This window comes from Lepidochelys kempii, chromosome 3 (assembly GCF_965140285.1).
Source record: "Lepidochelys kempii isolate rLepKem1 chromosome 3, rLepKem1.hap1, whole genome shotgun sequence".
Classification (NCBI taxonomy): domain Eukaryota; kingdom Metazoa; phylum Chordata; order Testudines; family Cheloniidae; genus Lepidochelys; species Lepidochelys kempii.
In genome coordinates, this window is record NC_136382.1 from 131,932,581 (window position 1) to 131,952,808 (window position 20,228).

Here is a 20,228-nt window from a genome sequence, read left to right on the forward strand (position 1 = left end):
GAGATGGTCATTGGGAGAGTGGATTCCCTTCAGTGGGCCATCAGTACGTCTGGCAACTCTATTGTTGTACCTGAAAGGCTGGTTGTGTGTGTTCCCAATCTAACAACATTTTTCAGTAACACTCACGTAGCAAAACTTCATAACCTCACTTACAAGTATAGCACATACAATCCAACAGGATATTAATGTTCAACAGATCAAGACTTTTAAAATTATACCTCACAAGGCATTGTTTGTACAAAATGTATCATAACTGTATGACAGTGGTGCTGCTTTGAAATACAGAGTGCCACAATGTATGGGAAAAATAATTTAGGGGCAAATGAAGCCTGTGTAATTATTATAGATAACCAAACCGTTTATTGTTGGGCAAAATAAGCAATCTTAACTAAATTCTATGAAATTGAAGAAAATACTTAAATTAGTTACTTAGAAGAAGCCATTTAAGGAGCTGTCTTAAAACAGGCCAATTATAAATATTAAGAATCTTAAATCCAGTTACATCCCACTATTTATCGGTTTACCAATATTTAGTCCCTTTTTGCTTTCCAGAAATACGTGGTCTAAGCACTTAGTGATTAACAGAAGAAACTGTTAGCCATTCAGCATTTTGATATTCCAACAAAATCATTGCAAGAGTTTTAAATATAATCCCGTGGCAGTTTCTTAGTTAAATTCCTCTCATCAATCCATGTTGAAGTCTTGGGGAGGTTTTCCATAGTTTGGTTTCTTCTTGAGTCTTCTCTGTTTTTTTCTTATCTGTCTGTGGCAGCTTGTTTATAGAGTGCTGTGTAACAGGGTCTGTTGAGCAGGGTAACACAGGGTGTGTGTGGGGTGTGTGCTCACTTCTGAATTTTTATACCCTTTTCCTTCTTATTATCATGAAATTATAGGAAAACACATCACTTTCAGACTTGTTTAGATTCAAGTCAGTTGCTATCTTTACATTAGCTTCATGCCTTTGGGGTTGACCTAGGTGACCCTTTCAGCTCCTGAAATATGCAGTCTGTTTAATGAATATGCAACATTTCTTTAATTGCCTTTGTTCTTGTAACAGGAAACCATCAGATAACTAGCTTTGAAAGTTTTAATTCTCTTTTTAATCAGTCCATTCTAGATCTGTAATGTCTATTCTGAGATATTCTTTCAATTTTATTAGTTTGATAGGAAATGAAATTGTTTTCAAAAAGTCTAAACACTTCTATAAGAGATCTTTTTAGTTCCCAAAACAATATTTTAAAATTAAATAACTTTCAGAAAGTCTTCAGCTTAAGTTGTTGATTCCACATGACAGTTTTTGGAACTGTGACTTTTTTTTGTCTTCCTCCATTGGGTGAGGGTTTGCTTGTGCACTGCTGCTAATTCATTCATTCATCATTAATATAAATATTCTATACTTAAATGTCATCTTACACTAATTTAGCAAGGTCATTAAATTTCATGTTGGTACGTAAAGCATTTTACAGCAATGACATCAGGAGCTATATTAGGAGTATTGCATTAGCTAACATATTTTCAAGTCTGCATTTCACAAAGGTGTTTGTCATTTCAGTATTAAGAAATAAACAAGAGTTTAAAATATCTCAACATCATATGTTTTTGTTAAAGTTTTTAAGAACATAAACAGGTTTTCTTGCAAGAGGGTGGGGTTATTAGAGCCCACTTTACCAAGATTTATTGATCTGATAACACACACCCTGCATTTCTTTCACAAGCAGGTTTTTTCCTAAAATGTGAATGTTTACATTGTTTGTCAGCATGGAATTTGCTTGTTGTTGGAAGATAGAAGCAGAAACCTTTGGAATTTCTCTGATTAGCTTTAACATTTTGTAATATAACTAGCTAAACATATGTATTGTTATACTTCCAACCATCCTTGAAATAACATTCTTGTAGCTATATGTATTAAAAGACACAGACAAGTTTGTAACAACTTTAAAAAATTGCAATAATTTTACTAATACCACTTTTGCATCAATATTGAAGTCTTATTGCCACATGTCCTGAACAGTGAAATGCAGAACTTCAGTTTCCAAGTTGTGCAACTTTTTTTTTTTTTTTTTGGAGTGTTACAGCCTATAAAATCTTGGGGGGAGGGGTTTAAAGAAAAAATAGCCATAAGGGTTTAGTTCTAAAGGATTCCATCTATTCTCTTTCTCCATGTGCCTTTGTTATTTCTAATACCCTTCTTAACTTTAGGCTCACAGAACGCTGCAGGCTTTGGCAAATGTGGAGACCAGATACTTTGCAAAGAAGAAAAGTCTTCTTGGCTTGAGTAAACTAGCTGCATTGGCATCTGACTTTTCAGAGGATTTACTGCAAGAAAAAATAGAAGGTAAGAAATAAGACCAGAGCAAAGAAAACAGCAAGATAATGGATTTCTTTAATCAGAATCTTATTAAAGTGTTACACATAGTAAAGTTAAATCCTTAGTGCTGGCGCTTTGGAAGTTTTCACCACCAGTGTTGTCTAGTGTCACTGGAAAATTTGGACCCTAGTTCACAGGTGTATAGTTATTTTTTAAAAGGCTCTATCAGCTACTCTGGTAAATAGGTTAATAAAACTACTGCAATTTAAAAAAACCCAAAACCACCTCTGATCATTTCTTGGAGCCTTATGTTGACTGCCTTTGGAGGTGAGGTTACATGGTGCTACATGCCCTCATGTAGTTGCAGGAGAAAGCCTTAGCAACTTTAAAAGCCTGTCAGTTTTCCTTTATTTGCAATGTGAAAGTCTAAGCATGTGTGCTGTTAATTTGGATTGTCAGTTTTTATTTTAAATGTCACTTAAATTTTTTTGGTAGGGACATGGTTTCGTAATACTTTAATTCAAAACCCATTGAGGTTGAGAGCACCTGTCCCTTTTCCAAGTGGTTATACAGGTTCTGCACCTTGCCCCAGTTTTTAAAATGTAATCTACCTTTCTGGTGATAGTAACTATTGCTGCGTCTTTACTACCAGATTGTGGAAAGGCTCATGAAAGATTCTTCAGGAATAGCTGCTGTAATATTGCCAATCAGGGGGAGCATTGCAACATACTTCACAAAATCGCTAATACAATAGTATTTTGTTTATTTGTTTTAGTACCTATTTATGGCTGTTCTTGAATCATCCCTTTCCTGTTATCTGTGTTTTTAAACTTAATGACAGTTCACTGCATATCAACACTATTGTCATCTTAACTTGCATTTTTAATTAAAATGCTCAGACTGGGGATGTATAAAGCTCCTCTTTCAGTTTTTGTAGGGAGGTGAACAGTTATCTGTACAACCCCAAGTGAAATAATATTAAATTTACAAAGGATATTAATGGTAACTAAGCAGACTTTTTGAAACTGTGTGCTTCAGCTTTTAATATGTTTAATATCCTACATAAACTTTTTAAATAAAATAAATTGGCAGCATCAAATTTTGAACTTAAAAAGTTGTTTTGCACATTGGAGAAGCAGCCACTCTGGAAACATATAGACAGGCTGATGTGAAGAAATGCCTTTGAAACGTAATGATGAGAGCCCCAAATGAGAGAGAGAATGGTCTGTCTTGTGGTTTAAGAGTTAGGAACTCGGGAGATCTGGCTTGAGTTCCCGGTTTTGCCAGAGACTACCTATGTGACTGTGGGCTAGTCACCTAATCTCTCTATGTTAATACATCCTTTCTCCCACCTTTTCTCTTGGCTATTTAAACTGTACTCCCTTCAGAACAAGAACTGTCTCTGTACAGTGCTTGGCAAATGAGGGTCCCAGTCTCAGTTGGGGAGTCTGTGTGCTTCTGTAATACAAATAATTAAAAAAACCCTAAATAAATGCACTCTTTAAGACAAATAACTTTGTAAACCTGAATAGTTTTGTGACTTGTCAGAATTTATTTGTATGTTCAATGCTCATAATATAAATAATAATGTGAAATATTCTTCTCCCTAACTAAATGCAAGAAATATCAGAACAGGAGCGTTTTCTGTTGCATCAGGAGACCTTACCTGAACAACTGCTGGCTGATAAACAGTTGAACCTCAGTGTCATGCCTGTATTGACTGCACCTCAGCTTATCGATGTATGTATCTCAAATTTTCTTAGCTAAAGTTTACCTATGTGCCTATATTTTCAATAGAATTGGTGAGAAGATCAGAATTGAATTGTCTTTTTGTTGTTTAAAGGATGGTTTCCATCCCACCCTCAGTTGTAAAATATGAATTGGTTATTTATACTTAAGCCTCCGTTATGGCTTATGATTAAACTCTAAGGTATTGCTTCCAGTTCCTGCTTTAGCTTCCTGGTTGAACATGTGCACTGTCATGATGCATGGAGCAAATCAGAACAGCATCAAGAGCTGAGCTATTGGATTGGGGCACTGTGTGGATAAATGATAACTTGGAGTCTGGTTTAAGAAGCAGAAGGGACCCAGAACTTTTCACCTTTGGAAGACAGGGATGCTGCAAAGTGGAAGAGGGGGGAGGGCTGCAACCAGGAAGGGGGGATTTTGATGACCAACTGCACTGAGAGCCAAGAGAAAGTCTTTGATCCCCTACAGCAAATCCAGCCAACAATCACTGGTAGAGCTGACTTTCTCTCCTTTGTCCCTCACTTCTTTTTGCAGTAGTAGCTACAATCACAAATTGCCTTACCAGTTCCTATGCCTTTTTGGTAGCATGATCTTTTCACCTGCTTCTCTCTTACCACCCACTGATGTGTGCAGAAAGTAGCAGAGGAATGTATGGTGGCAGCATGTTGCTACAGTCACCATCAAAAGAAACCAGAACCTATCAGTGGTGTCATTTCTTATATTCATTGGTCTCTGTACAGCCTCTACAAAAGAAGCAGCAAGTTGCACATTCTGTTATTACTGTCCTTCTGTCTTCTTGGACCTGCCCTAATAGTCAGCAGGTTCTGAGCCCTCTACCCACACCTTAAACTAGGCTAGTTAGGGGGAAGAGGTAGAAGAGGAGATATCACATAATCCCTTTTCAAGCAGTTGGGACACTGTCAGCTGTCCAGTTTTCCTCAAATAAGTTCCTGCTACCATCAGATCAGTGTCTTTAGTCACTGTTTACCAGGAAGTGAAAATCAGAGGCTGGGAACAAAATATATTAGTCTTAAACTTAAATTTCAATTTAAAATCCTGATTGAGGGTTTCCTGTATGGAAACTGTATTAAAGGGTGAGTTGCAAAATAAGTGTCTGCAGTTTTAAATGTAAAAGGCTGATTTTGATAGCAAGCATGTCTGTTTTCAGGAGATGAACAATGGTGCATTCATTTTTATATTGCTGTGAGCTCATTTTATTTGTGGAACTAAGCTCTGGCTACAATAGGCTAGGAATGTTGCAGCCTTTAAACAGCATTTAAATTTGAAACCTGTACTATAGCATCCTTATATCCAATATAGTCTTTCCACAGACCATTGTCATGTGGGTGGAATGCTCTCCTAAAACCTTGACTATATTCCTTACCATAAAAATACTTGCAGCCGAATCAATACATATTTCAATGAAAAGGTCACATAAGTGGAAAATACATGGTGGTCTTCCCACAGAGTTCTTCACAATATCAGCTTACATCAGTTTGCAAGCTAAAAATAATTCTGTACTTAATCTTTTCATAGCTGTACATATGTGATGAGAACAGAAGAGCTAATGAGTATGACTTCAAGAAAGCACTGGACCTTCTGGAATATATTGATGAGGTAGGAAAACTGTTGGATGATCTCAGAATCAGAGGAAGTATATTTTAAGTTCTCTGAGCTGGTGTTATTACTGTAACTTGAGGATTACATACTGGCCCTTGGTGCCCCCCAATGGAAGTGACTTTTTCTAGTTTTTCAATCTTTGGAGATATGTCAAATGTGGTGTAGGTAAAAGTAACTGTGGTTTAGATCATAAGTGAAATAACACTTATCCTTGTAAACCGCAACAGGGTAGGCCATCTGTTATATTGAGAACCTTGCCAGTCTAGAATTTGACACCAAACAAGAACGGGGGGGGGGTCCATCAGTTTTAGGAAAACAGTACTCGTCCACTATTATCAGTTTATCTGTGTGCCAATAAATAATCTAAAATGAATCTGCCATGCCTCCTCAAATTGACAAGACTTCTTTGGCCTACTTCTGTGCTTTTTATCATTATGATGGTACTCTTTAGGGCATAAGACTTGCTGTCTTAAGCTTGCATCTTGAGAGGTCACCATTTCTCCTTGCACACTCTTATTCCCTGTTTGCTGACAATTTATTTTGGCAACGCCAAAAATCACCTCTCCAGGACCATCACTCCTGAGCAGCATTCTTCAGCCAAAAATAAAAGCCATGTCATTTCAGAGCAGTGTTATTTCTAAATTATCTAGGAAAGGTTGCTATAGAAAAGGTTCCAGCTTGAATCCACTGTATGATAGTGGTTTGTGCTACAACGAGGCCATTGTGTTACCCAACAATAACTTTATTGGTCATGTAGTTATTTAATTTAGATTATTTAGACCTTAAATTATGGTTTTTCCTTGTTAAAGTTCCTTTTTGTTATACCTGTTAAGTAATTCTTATTTGTGCTTTATGTATGAAAAGTTTCACGTCGAAAATGTTTGCCTGTATTTTGTGCTTGTATTACACATTATTGTATGTAATGGAGGAGGAGAAAAATTTTAATGTTTGGGACAGTGTGTTGTATCGATAGACCCAGAATTAGTTTTCTTCCACTTTAATGAAAATGTTGCTTAACACACGTACCCTGATTTGACTGCTATATAAGAACTAAGTGTAAATAATAACATTACTTTGGGAGAGAATAGCAGTAAATGGAGTTACTGGACTTAGTTACTTCTCTTCTTTCATTTGTCATTGCCTTTTTCCAAGTTCCCACCATCCTTTGTGAAAATAGTCGTATCGTGTCATTTTAAGAAAATAAGATTTAAAAGTTTCTCATTTAAATTAGAGAAACTTAGATGTCTGAGTAAGAATATACACTACAAATGGGAAAGCATAAATTAAACTAAAATTTCTGAGTGGACAAGATGACCCTAATTTAGGATTTCATCTTTATCATCCATGGAAAAGCATGCAGAATTTTGAGGCTAGACATGGGTTGCCTAATTGCTCTTCTGAGCTATCCCAGTCACACTCTAACTGGCAAAAAGCTGATAGCACAAGGACTTTGCTCACACTCTTGCTTCCAGAAGAGTCAGGGGGTTAAATAGCTGAGATTGGGGAAGGGGGGGTTAAATAGCTAAGATGCCCAAGAAGGCTAATGGGAAGACAAATGGCCTTTTGTGATGACAGCATCATTATCTGAGCAGAAAGGTCTCATGCCAAGCCTCTTAATATTTGTGCTAGAGGTCTGTCTGCACTAGGGTAAAGGCATATTTTAAAGACATGTTAGTTAACACATTAAAAAACCCTAATGTAGATAGGGTAAACTGTATTTTAACATGTGATAGATATCTGGTCATGCTGAACACCTAGCTAGCGTGTAAGACAACTTGCCCTGGGCACACTGGGGTTTTAAAACAGAGTAGCTAACATGGATTTTAAAATATAGATAGAGATAAATATGGGGTTAGAGAAATTCATAGCCTCAGCTGCAGATGGAGAGGAACAGACTTTAATGGTTGAAGTCTGAGCCATGTTGCCTTAAAATAGGAGTTGCACTCAGACAAGTGATTCTCCCCTCCTTTACAGACTTACTTTTCCCTAATAGCCAAAGCCTTTATGGCTGCCAGAGTGCCAATGGGTAACCCCTTTGTGAGAGACATTTTCTTAAACTTTTTGGCTTTGCAAGTCAAAGCTAAAGTCATTTCCAACTCTGTCTTCTCAGATGTCTTTAAACATCAAGGGGCATTTTTGCAAGGCATTACTTTAGAGCAGTGCTTTTCAAACTTTTTAGGCTACATACCCCTTTCTAAATAATGTAGTCTAACATGTACCCCCATCTGAGACAGGTAGAGGAGATGCATGGGGGGGGGGGGGAGCGTGCCCCTCCCCCTCCAATTTCTGCCTTCCATTTAGCAACAGCTTCTAGAGGTTCTTAAACCGTGGGATGTGGAGTAACATTTGGGGGTAGGGGTGGTGACGCCAGGCAGCTTGGGCCAGCCCCGCGCAGCAGGGCTCAGGGGAGGGATTGCTACCTCCATCCCCGACTCACCTCAGCAGGCCACCCAGCCTGGGTTGGGGGGAGGCATAACCAAAAATTATAACTTGCAGGGTGAGGGGGTTCAGCTCAAAAAGTTTGAAAACAGCAGGTAATGCTCCCTTTTCAGTAGCTCAAACATGGGGCTGATATTTTCAGAAGGGTTTTTTTTAATTTTTATTTCTAATTTCTATCAGATGCTTTAAGGTCTTATTAGCTATTACTGCTTTCTCAATTAGGTTTAAATAGGTGAAACCATTCTTAACTGTCTGACATAATGAGCACCGAGGTCCTTCATCTTTTTCATCTAGTAACTGTATCTCAACCAAAATGCAGTAATTTGTGGTTTCCTGAAACAGGTCTTTCCCACAAATGGGTAGAAGTTGAAAAACATGGCAGCCTTACCATAATGCTGTAATTGATTTTTCTATTTTTATTAAGACCTACCTCTGCTAGTCACTGTTGGTTTATCTCTTAGGCCCTAGAGGACCTGTTTGTATTTGCTTTTATTTTGCACCATTTTTGCTGACTTTCCCACAAGATTTGTTCTTTGTAATGTGTGCCAAGCATACAAAAAAAAAAAAAAATAGAACAAGTAATTGTGCCCTAAATGTTGCATTGAATGTAGAGTAAGTTTCAATCTTTTCTCTCCTGTTGATTCTTTTCTGTTTTAGAACACAAGATTATTTACCCTTTGCAAGCCTCTCAGATTTGGTACTAACAATTGTCCTGCTAGTAGGGCAGTAGTGCAAAATTACTCAGGGTCAAACGATCATATATTGGCCAGTTAGATGGTTTGACAATGCAAGAGTATAACACAGCTGCGTAGAAACATACATACATATTACAATGCTTACTTTCTCTTATACTTCGTTGCACTTATGCAGTACTGTTTTATCTGAAGATTTGAAAGAACTAAGTCTTAAAACTCCTGTGAAATAGATCAATAAAGTGAGGCACAGGGAGGTTATTGCTAATCTACAGTAAGCAGAGCTGAATAGAATTCAGAGTCTATGTGAAGCTTGCAGCCCCTGCAGTTGTGAATCAAAAGAACCAAATGACTGAATGAAATAGCGAGTTTTAGTAAGTTTTTGTGTCAAAACCATGTGAAAATACTGCATTTTTCACTGTTTCCACCCCAAGTCATAACTGGGCTTCATTTCAGGTACCTGTGTTGAAGTGGTAACAAAACTAGGCAGTTTTGCTTTGTTTGAGGGTTTTGAGAGATGATCTGTTGCTTTGACTACTAGACTGCACTGCCTCTCTGCAATGAAGTAGACCAACAGGTTCCTATGTACTAGTTACCAGTATCAATTATTCTTTTGTAAACAAGAGTAATGAAAGCATCCAAGTCAACTCTCAGATCTGGATGTGATGTGGTGGTTAGGAAAAACCCTTTGTCTTTTAAAAAAACCCAGCAGTTAATATTAATTTTCCTTCTTTTTTTTTTTTTTAAATTGAAGGAGGAAGAAGTGGATGTAAATGATCTTAAGCTTAAAATTCTCTGTAAAGCTCTCCAAAGAGACAGGTAGGTCATAACTGAACATACATGAAGGGTACAATTTTCTCTATTCATAGCATTGATTTTTCTAATTGTAAATTTTTGTACTATTCTCCAGCTTCTAATATCAGATTGAATGTTCAAATGGTATGTATGTATGTTTAATATAGGTTCTGAAAAGTCTGTCCAGGACAATGTGTCTTTTTAGAGGGAGAGGAGAGGTATCACTTACAAAGCTACTTCTGTAATAGTTTATCCATTAAATCCTCTAGCTATTCTACAAATACTTTAAACATTTAGGGAATTAAAATGAAACTATGTGGTTTCTTGAATTTTCTTTTGCCCTTTAATGGAGGGGAGAGATGACTGGCTATGAAACTGGATTTTCTTCTTTGAGGCTAACAGCATATTTCCAATTGTGGAATAAGCAGATCCCAAGCTTGGGATCTTCTAGAGCAGTGTTTCTCAACTGATCACGGTTTAGGAAGGCAGCAAGCTGGTCCTCGGTATAAAAAAGGTAGAGAAACACTGTTCTAGAGCACTGTCCATTAAGGCTACTGCTGGAGACTGTCATGTCACTTATGCTGGGCACAGAACTACTTTGACAAATGATTCTCCAGAGCCAGCAGTCCAGGATGTTCAGCACTGGACTTAGTTGACTTGGACAGCTCCAGGGACCTTGGTTCTGCTTATGTTGGACACAAACACTTTGGTAAGCTGTTCCTCACTTTGTAGTCAACAAAACAGGACCATTGGTAATGGAAGAGACCAGGGACCTAGATATTGTTTTAGCTAGCTATAGAGCCACTTTGACTGGCAGATCTCCAAAGTCAATATTGGACACACCTTACTAGACTTAATCAACTGGATCTGAAGAGTTTCCCTCATCACCAGTGTTTGAGGCAACCCTCCTGCTCTTCATAGATCTTAGATCAGTGGTTCTCAACCAGAGGTACTCAGAGGTCTTCTCGTGGGTACATCAACTCATCTACACATTTGCCTAGTTTTACAACAAGCTACATAAAAAGCACTAGTGAAGTCAGTACCAATTGAATTTTCATACAATGACTTGTTTAGACTGCTCTATATACTATATACTGAAATGTAAGTACAAGATTTATATTCTGATTTATTTTATAATTATATGGTAAAACTGGGAAAGTAAGCAATTTTTCAGTAACAGCATGCTGTGACACTTTTGTATTTTGCTGTCTGGTTTTTGTAAGTGAGGTGAAACTTGGGGTAGACAAGACAAATCAGCCTCCTGAAAGGGGCACCGTAGTCTGGAAAAGTTGAGAGCCACTGCTCTAGATAATGCCCATGACATGTAGGGGACCCTTTCCTCCAAAAATAAAAAGGGATAGAGAATAAGACGGAGAATATCTTATTGCCCTTATGTAAATCCATGGTACGCCCATATCTTGAATACTGCATACAGATGTGGTCCCCTCTTCTTAAAAAAGATATACTGGCATTAGAAAAGGTTCCGAAAAGGGCAACTAAAATGATTAGGGGTTTGGAACGGGTCCCATATTAGGAGAGATTAAAGAGGCTAGGACTTTTCAGCTTGGAAAAGAGGGGATTAAAGGGGGATATGATAGAGGTATATAAAATCATGAGTGGTATGGAGAAAGTGAATAAGGAAAAGTTATTTACTTGTTCCCATAATATAAGAACTAGGGGCCACCAAATGAAATTAATGAGCAGCAGGTTTAAAACAAATAAAAGGAAGTTCTTCTTCACTCAGCTCACAGTCAACCTGTAGAACTCCTTGCCTTGCCTGAAGGTTAGGACTATAACAAGGTTTAAAAGAGAACTGGATAAATTCATGAAGGCTAAGTCCATTAATGGCTATTAGCCAGGATGTGGAAGGAATGGTGTCCCTAGCCTCTGTTTGTCAGAGGGTGGAGATGGATGGCAGGAGAGAGATCACTTGATCATTACCTGTTAGGTTCACTGCATCTTTGGGTCACCTGGCATTGGCCACTGTCGGTAAACAGGATACAGGGCTGGCTGGACCTTTGGCCTGACCCAGTATGGCCATTCTTATGTTCTAGTTTTCAAATGCTAGTCCAGTCAGATTTTTTAAACTATAGTCATACCCCACCCCCCACTCCAAAGGGACAGAAGGGGAAAAAATAACCAATGAGGGAAGAGTATATTCCATGCCCACTGCAACTTTGGCAGTCAAAAGGAGCTGAAGAGCAGTTGGAGCCACTCCCGCTTAAAGGGGAGGTTTGAAAGGATAGGGATTTCCAGAAAACTCCAAGCTTACATGGCCAAGGAGCATTTATCCTACAAGTGGGAATATGCAGGCAACATAGTTAGTTACTGATTAGTAACCTTCCCCACGCCTTATTAAATTGGCGGTAGATCCTGTTTTAAAAGCCTTCACAATTACAGCCCAACAAGTTTTTAGGTCTTGTCCATTCTGGGCCAAGAACAGAGTTTAGAAATGGTATTTAAACTCTGCTAGAACAAATTTTAAACATGACTCTGGCTAGCCAAACCTAATTAATGTGGATGGGGCCAATCTGTATTCAAACCAGTTTGGGTGGAATAGTGTTTAGATAGTTTACATATGATTTCCAGATTTGGTTCCCAGTTCACTGAGGTTCTGTAGCCAAGGAGGCTAATCCCTGTTCCAAAAGAGGTAGTGGCCATTCTCTAGCATCTGGAAAATGCTACATTAGGCATTCCACAACACCTGCTTTTAGGGGTGGAGCTTGTTACATTCCCTAACTTGATTACTATACATGGTGACTGGATTCTTTGGTACAACACCAAGACTCGCTAAGCATGCTTAGCAACATCCTAATATAGTGCTGGATTTCAGTTTCTCTCATTCTCTTCACCACTCCAATGCCTGTAGAAGGAGTGGAGGTAGGGGAAAAGGAGGGTAACAGGAAACTGTCTTTCTTTCTCCTCAATAAAACTATGGGTGAAATCCTGACTCTGTTGAAGTCAATGAGAGTTTTGCCACTGACCTCATTGGAACAACGGTTTCTCCCAAGATGCTACCTTTTGTTGTTGTTAGTGTACCTATTTGGAGACCAAACCATCCATTTCCCAGTGACCACACAACGTAATTATGTCCGTTTTAGGACTGAAATAATGGGTATATCTACACTGCAATTAAAAAAAAACCCACAGCTGGTCCATGCCAGCTGTCTCAGGCTCACAGGCCAAAGTGCTGTTTAATTGCAGTGTAGATGTTCAGGCTCTAGGACCCTGTGAGGTGGCAGAGTCCCAGAGCTTAGGCTGCAGCCTGAGCCTAGCATCTACATCACAATTAAACAGCCCCTTATCTGGAGCCAGCTGGCACTGGCGAGCTGTGGGTATCTGATTGCAGTGTAGTCATACCCAGCGTAATTCCAGGCTGCATGGCATTTGACATTGGGGACAAGAAACCTCAGCAACTGAAAAATCCAGTGCCAACAGCAAGGGAAGTTATTTTAAATTCGTTTTTTTCCCCTTTCTGCCAGGCATTTTAGAATGGTTTGAATTAGGGCTTCAACAGCAGCCTGACCTTTCCCTTGAATGACTCAGCATATCTGATCACATATTAAGGCTTGCAAACCTCAGAAACTAAGGATATTTTGTGCTGAGTTAGGGCCTTGCAATTTTAAACCTTTCACTCGACATTTTGTTCTTCCTTTGCTTCTCCTGTTTAAAAAAGTATGTTGGCAAGTTGCCTTTGCTTCTGTGTTCTGAAGAATGTCTTTTTACAGAAAACTTGTCAAAATGGTGATTGTGGAATAATTAAAATAATTGTTTAAACCAGCTTACTTAAACCCATGTGTGTAATTGATTCTGAGTTCTCTAACTGAAGCAAATAACTTTTTTCTGCTGTTACGGTTTAGTCAGTGGGGAAGCATTCCTATTATCTGCCTTATTAGATTGTCTTGTAATGCCACAATTTTAATAAAATTGTTCTCTAAAATATTAAAAGGATAATCAGTTCAGGATGCAAAGAACACTAGCTTTCAACTGTAGAAATGCACACAGAATACAGGTATACTTCAAGAAAATTTATTTCTATTTTAGTATCAGGTTTTTAATTATCCTGTTCTCATATTTGATCAAGTTTTTAATCAACTTTACAACTTATAATTTATACTTTGAGTTGCAGTTGGTCCAGTTCAGAAGGTAAAGATGATCCAATTGAAGCATCTAAAGACAGTATATTTGTGAAAATATTACAAAAGCTATTGAAAGAAGGTAAGTTTTGTTATATGTAAAGAATACTTTTTCAGATTACTGTATGTCAACCTTGTTTTAAAACACTTAACAAAATAAACAGCTTTTATCTATTAAAAAGAACAAGTAAGATGTAAAAGAAGCAAAAAAGCATTGCATCAGTAATTCATCAGATAAAAATGTGACCATGTGGCACCCTATTCTGTCTTTTTGTAGGGAGGCGACAAAACATGTAAATTCTCTCTCTCTCGGAGCCTCCAGATTACATCTGTTTTGCAGGAAGATAGTGTTTATTTTTTTAGTAACTCATTATTATACAATGGAACTCAGCCTCCAGTGTGAAGATTCCCTATGAAACAGGAGGAATTTTAAGACACCAGGACCGTATTTCAGAATGGCTTAATTGCTTTAACTCAAACTTTTAAAAAACTAACAAAAAGCCTTGAGTTCAGACCATTTAAGCAACATCACAACTCAACACAAATTGTTGGGGGGAAATTTTATAAGCAATTAAGAGATTAGAATAGTAACTCAACTATTAACTATAATGTTCACAATTTTAAAAAGCTATATTGTCAAATAAGAGAAGCTTGAAGGTTATAAATCTGAAGAAATGCACTTCCATAAGATTTAAAAATGCAACATAAAACTATCTGATTCTTGACCCTTTTTAAGGCTGCAGTATCCAGTCATTTGGACTAAGTCCATTTTAATTTATCAAAAGTATGATTTGTTAAACAGGGACTTTGTGGAGTTTACATAACTGTTCAAATATAGAATGTGAAAATGGTCAAATTGAGGAGGGGAATATAATAATCTTTAAACAATGAACTCAGTTTTACAGAACACTTTATAGAGTTGTTTCACTGCGTGACACAGTAGATGGAATAGAATTAGAACAGTCTTTACAACTGCAAACAAATGAATCAGGAATTGAAATACAGGTACAGATGTTTCCATAGGCATCCTTTCTAAGTATCTTGCAATTTCTGTAATGCAAGTTTATTTGTGTTGAAGGAGTTCAGCTCAGTGAATATTTACCAGAGGTGAAGGACTTGCTGCAAGCAGATGAACTTGGCAACTTGAAATCGAATCTTTATTTTGAATTTGTGCTAAAGGCAAACTATGAACACTATGTTCAAGGACAAGCATGATGACTCAACATTTTTGAAAGTAGAAATTTCTAAAGAACTGAGTTAAAGCAGTGTATACTTCTTTACATTCTGTACGTACTTCATTAAACCTTTGTAATAAAGTTTATACAGTAATGTGTTTGGCTTTTGAAATGAACAGTCTTTACAATATAGCTAAGTCTCTTAATTTTTCTCTGGGATACTTACTTTCTCTCCCAATGGCTGAAAATGTATGGTTGAGTAGATCAAGGGCTAACAGCAATCTATAGTTATACATAAACTTTAGCCAGTCTAACAGCTATTGAGATGTCTCTCTTGGCATACGCTGTGGATTATGACTGGGTACAGGTGGTTTGATTGTATGGAGATGAGTCGGAAGGGCGGGGGCTGAGAAATCCCATCAGTACGTTCAAGGCTTGACCAGAAATGTCCACATTACTAGACACTTCAAGCTAATTTTAACAAAGCTAAAGCCCAGGAATAAGATACCCCTACAAAGAGTGCCAGTCCTTTGATATACCATTTCCCATCTCCTTTCATTTTCTGTGCCTCTTTTGGTTTCACGTTTGTTCTATACTTTTGTCTCGTGTGCAGGAAGTCTCAGCACTGGCAGCACATACACCAGGGGTGAAATCCTGGCCCCATTGAAAACCATGGGAGTTTTGCCATTGACTTCACTGGGGGCAGGATTTCACCCCAGGGGTATATATTGGGGAAAAATACAGTAAATGTTAAATGATGGCTGAATATATAGCTTTTTGGAGTAAGAAATTAAAGCCACACTTGTGTAAAGCACTCTGCTTAGAAAATAGGCTTTTGGTATAAAACTTTGCATTGATACAGTACAGCACCTTCCATCTGAAGAGATCCATGCAAAAATGGATAGGTAAGTAGTCCCCCTTTACAGAAAAGGAAACTGGCACAGAAAGGATAAGTGACTTGCACAAGGTCACTCCTTGTCAGTGGCAGATGGGAATAGAACCCAGATCTCCTGACTCAAAAATCCCCTGGCCTAGCAAATACTACATCAGTCTTTCAACTTGTACATAAATGCAGTTTTTCACATAAATTTTCAACAAATCCAGAGCAATTTTTTAGATTAAGATTACAAATACAAAAGTTATCTATAGATTTTTACATTTTTAAAACTGAGATTGACGTTTTCACCCTACAGTAATTGACAATAAATGCCTAGAACCTAAGCTCACAAGAAACCTAGAAAGCAGTTACCAAAGTGAGAGTCCAGGAAGACCTTCCTTACTCGAAGACTCGTTCTTTACTAGTAGATGCCAACTTACCCCAGTTCACTTATCTCTGACACGATGATAAAAAAAAAAGTCCATGTAACTCTTAAAACATTGTAATGGTTCTCATACTGAAATAACAGGTTTAATTTAAAATCATATAAAAATTGCTTTAATCTGACAAATCGCAGGAGGAGCTTTTCTTTTACAAATAGTTTAATGTCCAGAGATTGAATGCAGAGCAACTTGCATACCCTTATGCTCTACTTGCCCTGGCTAGGTGCCTGCTAAAACAACTTGATCCAACAGCTGAGAAGGTCATAAGTTAAATCAGTTGAAGAGAATCCAATTTCTAGTTTAAAAAGCACAGCTATCGCACCATTGCTTCCCCCCTCCCTGTGCTAATACAGTGCTCGGCTGAAAGGCTGAACATGTTTGGAAGAACAGACTTAGCTAGAGGTGTTCTAACTAATATGGAAGAGATACTCATTAGCAACCTTGTAAAAAGTCAACACAATTAAACATCATCTGTTTGTACAGTATTACATGGCTGTGAGAGCAGCAGGTAGAATTTACAGCTTTGACTTTACAAAAGGGAATAATTCAAAGTATTGGAAATTTACTTACTCATGTAAAACACAATTTTAAATGGAAACGGGATCTCAAATTATTTAAAAACTAAACTAAACATTTAGGAGATGGGAAATGGTATATCAAAGGACTGGCACTCTTTGTAGGGGTATCTTATTCCTGGGCTTTAGCTTTGTTAAAATTAGCTTGAAGTGTCTAGTAATGTGGACATTTCTGGTCAAGCCTTGAACGTACTGATGGGATTTCTCAGCCCCCGCCCTTCCGACTCATCTCCATACAATCAAACCACCTGTACCCAGTCATAATCCACAGCGTATGCCAAGAGAGACATCTCAATAGCTGTTAGACTGGCTAAAGTTTATGTATAACTATAGATTGCTGTTAGCCCTTAATCTACTCCAAAGAAAGGGTTATTTAAGCATTCTGTTTTGCAGAAAGTCAATATTTATAGGTTGTAAGCTCCTGCAGGCAGATTGTTTGTCCTGCGCAGCATGGAGTATATGTCCTCAACAAATGAACTGTGTAATGTTCACAGCTAAGGCTCTTTGGTCTAGTGCTGGTGTAAAAGGTACTTTGCATTGATATAGTACCTTTCATCTGAGGATCTCTAAAGCACTAGGCTGTAGGCAGTAGATTTAAAACAAAACTTATTTTAATAACTTCCATACTCAAACTGAAGTTCAATATTTGGATATTAGGAATGTTCAATGTGTTCACCATGTCAGTATAAAATTTGAAAGGTCAAGATTATTGGGTTATTGTCCCTTTGCAGCTGCTTGTTCATTCTATGCAGTCAGAACTCCGTGATTCCTGTTGGAGATCTGCTTCTATTAGGGCAAATGGGGTCCAAAGTGTAAATTGCAAGAGTTAGAGTTAAGATTTGGTATTTGCTCCTATTTCCAAGCTTTTCTGATAATCTGTTCACTAAAACAAAACTTTATGGTGAACACTTCTCTTATAGAATAGACTTCTCTCAAATAGGGGCACAGAGAAGATGTCTTCATTTAGCACTACATATGAATGTCACGGGTATCCTATTTTGCTTCATAATAGATCTAAAAAAATTGCAATGAAGGGAAACCGTTACAATAAGTATAGACTACTACCTGTTCCTGCAAGAAAGTTTTCAGTTAGCCATGTGGTTAAATTAAACAGGGGAGAAAATGTTCTCAAATGTTTGGGGGGGGGGTGTTACATAAGTTTTATAATTAAAGAATGTATTAAGCATTTCTTTCCTTGTAGAGGATACAAATCATTTTAAATGTCCAACCCTCACTTGTAAAATCACAAGTTTAAGAATAATGGGAAAGGGTGTGAAGTTGAGATTTGTATCAAGATAAGTGGAAGAAATTGGACATTCCACTCCGGAGATCAGTTTTATTCTTGCCCTGGTCTTATTGCTGAAATGTGAACTGACTTGTCGCTGTGGTGGCTGAGCACTGAAAAAATAAATAAATATTGGTTTAGCCCCTTGTGCCTATCCTAGGTTTTAATCCCAGAAAATGTATACAGGGGAAGTGGCCTTTTATGTGGAAAAATAATATTGCCACCAGGCATTTGTCTATATTGAATTGCTATTTATCATACTTAGCGATAGTATCAGTTTGAGATACCATGAGATTTGTTGTAGGAAAACCAAAATGGTATATGTCCAGTAATTTTTTTTTCAAAATTTACAATAAAAGGTCACTGACAATGCTTCCATTGTTAATATTTTAAGCATGGTTTATGCCACCACATATGGATGACTGGACTACAAATACATCTCTCATGAAATAACTAACCTGTACTTTAGTCTGCTTCTGAGCATCTTTTTTTAATATCTGATTGTGATTCCTTAAAATCCTCAGGAAAGGTAGTTTCTTTTTATGGTGAATTTATGTAGGTTCAGTTTTAGTCAGAGTTTGGGAAGAGGAGAAAATTGCAGAAAAAATCATTATTCCCCCAGCCTGTTTTACAACAATAGCATGGCAGGAAGTGGAAATGGAAAGCAGCAGCAAAAAGACATAGTGTGCAGCCAGAGGCGAAGGGAAGAGCTGCCAGACTAGGAGTTGCAGAGATTAAATGTTCAAGAAGAAGAAAAGTCACCTGTCTCCTGATAAACCTTGCTGCTGTCTTGCAGCTGGGGAAATCCAACTGCAGAAAATGCCTTCTCCTTCATAGTGGTTCCTGGTAGCACAGAGACTTCCTTCTCGCACTTCTTTCTCTACCCCACATTTTAGTTGTCCTTTTTTCAGAAAGATTTTCCTTTGGTTACTCCTACCCTAATTTCTCCATGGTTGGTTGCTACAAACCAGACCTGCTTTCTTCATCTCCTTTACCTGATTCTTCCTTCTAATTGTAACAGAAATTTCTAAAGAAAGTCTTTCACCTATGCCAAATAGAATCTCTGCTTATTCAGAGCCTGGCTAGATGAATAGTTAATTCCCCTTTATTTAACTATGGAGTAGTTTCATCCAGTCAGAGGCAGCTTATCAGTAAGACTAATATACCTTTTTAAAACCCTTATGGATGAGCTATTCTGAGTCACACATCAAGTCTGTGTTCTAAGCCAATCAGAACTCAGCAGGTCAATAATGGATACAGTTCATAAATGCAGTTGGAGTGCACCAGGATCCAACAGCTAGTGGTTAAATCTACATCAGCCTTCTGGTATTAGAAATAGTCACTGATATAAATTTTCCCAGGACCAATATCTCTTGAAGGGTTTCTTTAGCAATCATCCACTGTTACCCTATGCATTTTTTTCATATGTAGCTTTAAACCAGACCCAATAAAATCTGTGTGCTTTAAAGAGCTCACTAATATGAAACTGATTTTTAAATGTAAGGTCAGATCCCATATAGGGCAAATGAAACCATGAGGGGGGCATTGTGTATAAGTAAATCATAATCTACTGTTTCCTTTTCAGTGTTAGATTTTCATCTGTGCTAACTCCCCTTCTTACCTACACAATCTGTTACTTTTGTAAATGTGTTTTCCCCCTTTTATGTCTATTCTCTGTTGGGGTAAATACAATTCCTATTTTGGAGGAAGAACTGACCCTTCCCTGATTTGGCAAAGAATTGTACAAGAATTGAATGGGTACTTAATAATGTTCTGTGATCCCTACCTTTAAAATTTAATTACAAGCATTTTTTCAGGATGCCTGAAAGTTACAAACCTCTCCTCCTCAAAAAGAAAAGGAGGACATGTGGCACCTTAGAGACTAACCAATTTCTTTGAGCATAAGCTTTCATGAGCTACAGCTCACTTCATCGGATGCATGTAGCTCAGGAAAGCTTATGCTCAAAGAAATTGGTTAGTCTCTAAGGTGCCACAAGTCCTCCTTTTCTTTTTGCGGATACAGACTAACACCGTTGCTACTCTGAAACCTCTCTTCCTCAATAAGTCTTGTGGTAGATGCAGCCAGGCCTTTGTTAATTACGTATCTAGGCTATCTTGCTGGTTGCTGAAACTA

The 20,228-nt window shown here is 37.7% G+C and overlaps 1 protein-coding gene across 3 annotated transcripts in view; it reads left to right on the forward strand.

Annotated features, from left to right (window-relative positions):
* Nucleotides 1-15,072, forward strand: part of NUP133 (nucleoporin 133) — a 69,333-nt gene extending 54,261 nt beyond the window's left edge. For 2 of the 3 annotated variants that reach the window (XM_073338052.2, XM_073338054.2), the window contains 6 exons: nt 2,200-2,335; nt 3,930-4,048; nt 5,594-5,674; nt 9,563-9,627; nt 13,727-13,821; nt 14,818-15,072. In XM_073338052.2, the coding sequence (XP_073194153.1) occupies nt 2,200-2,335; nt 3,930-4,048; nt 5,594-5,674; nt 9,563-9,627; nt 13,727-13,821; nt 14,818-14,954 (633 nt within the window). In that variant the 3' untranslated portion in view covers nt 14,955-15,072. The remainder of the gene's footprint in view (nt 1-2,199; nt 2,336-3,929; nt 4,049-5,593; nt 5,675-9,562; nt 9,628-13,726; nt 13,822-14,817) is intronic. The other variant, XM_073338053.2, reaches the window with a different exon arrangement.
* The last annotated feature ends 5,156 nt before the right edge of the window (nt 15,073-20,228 follow it).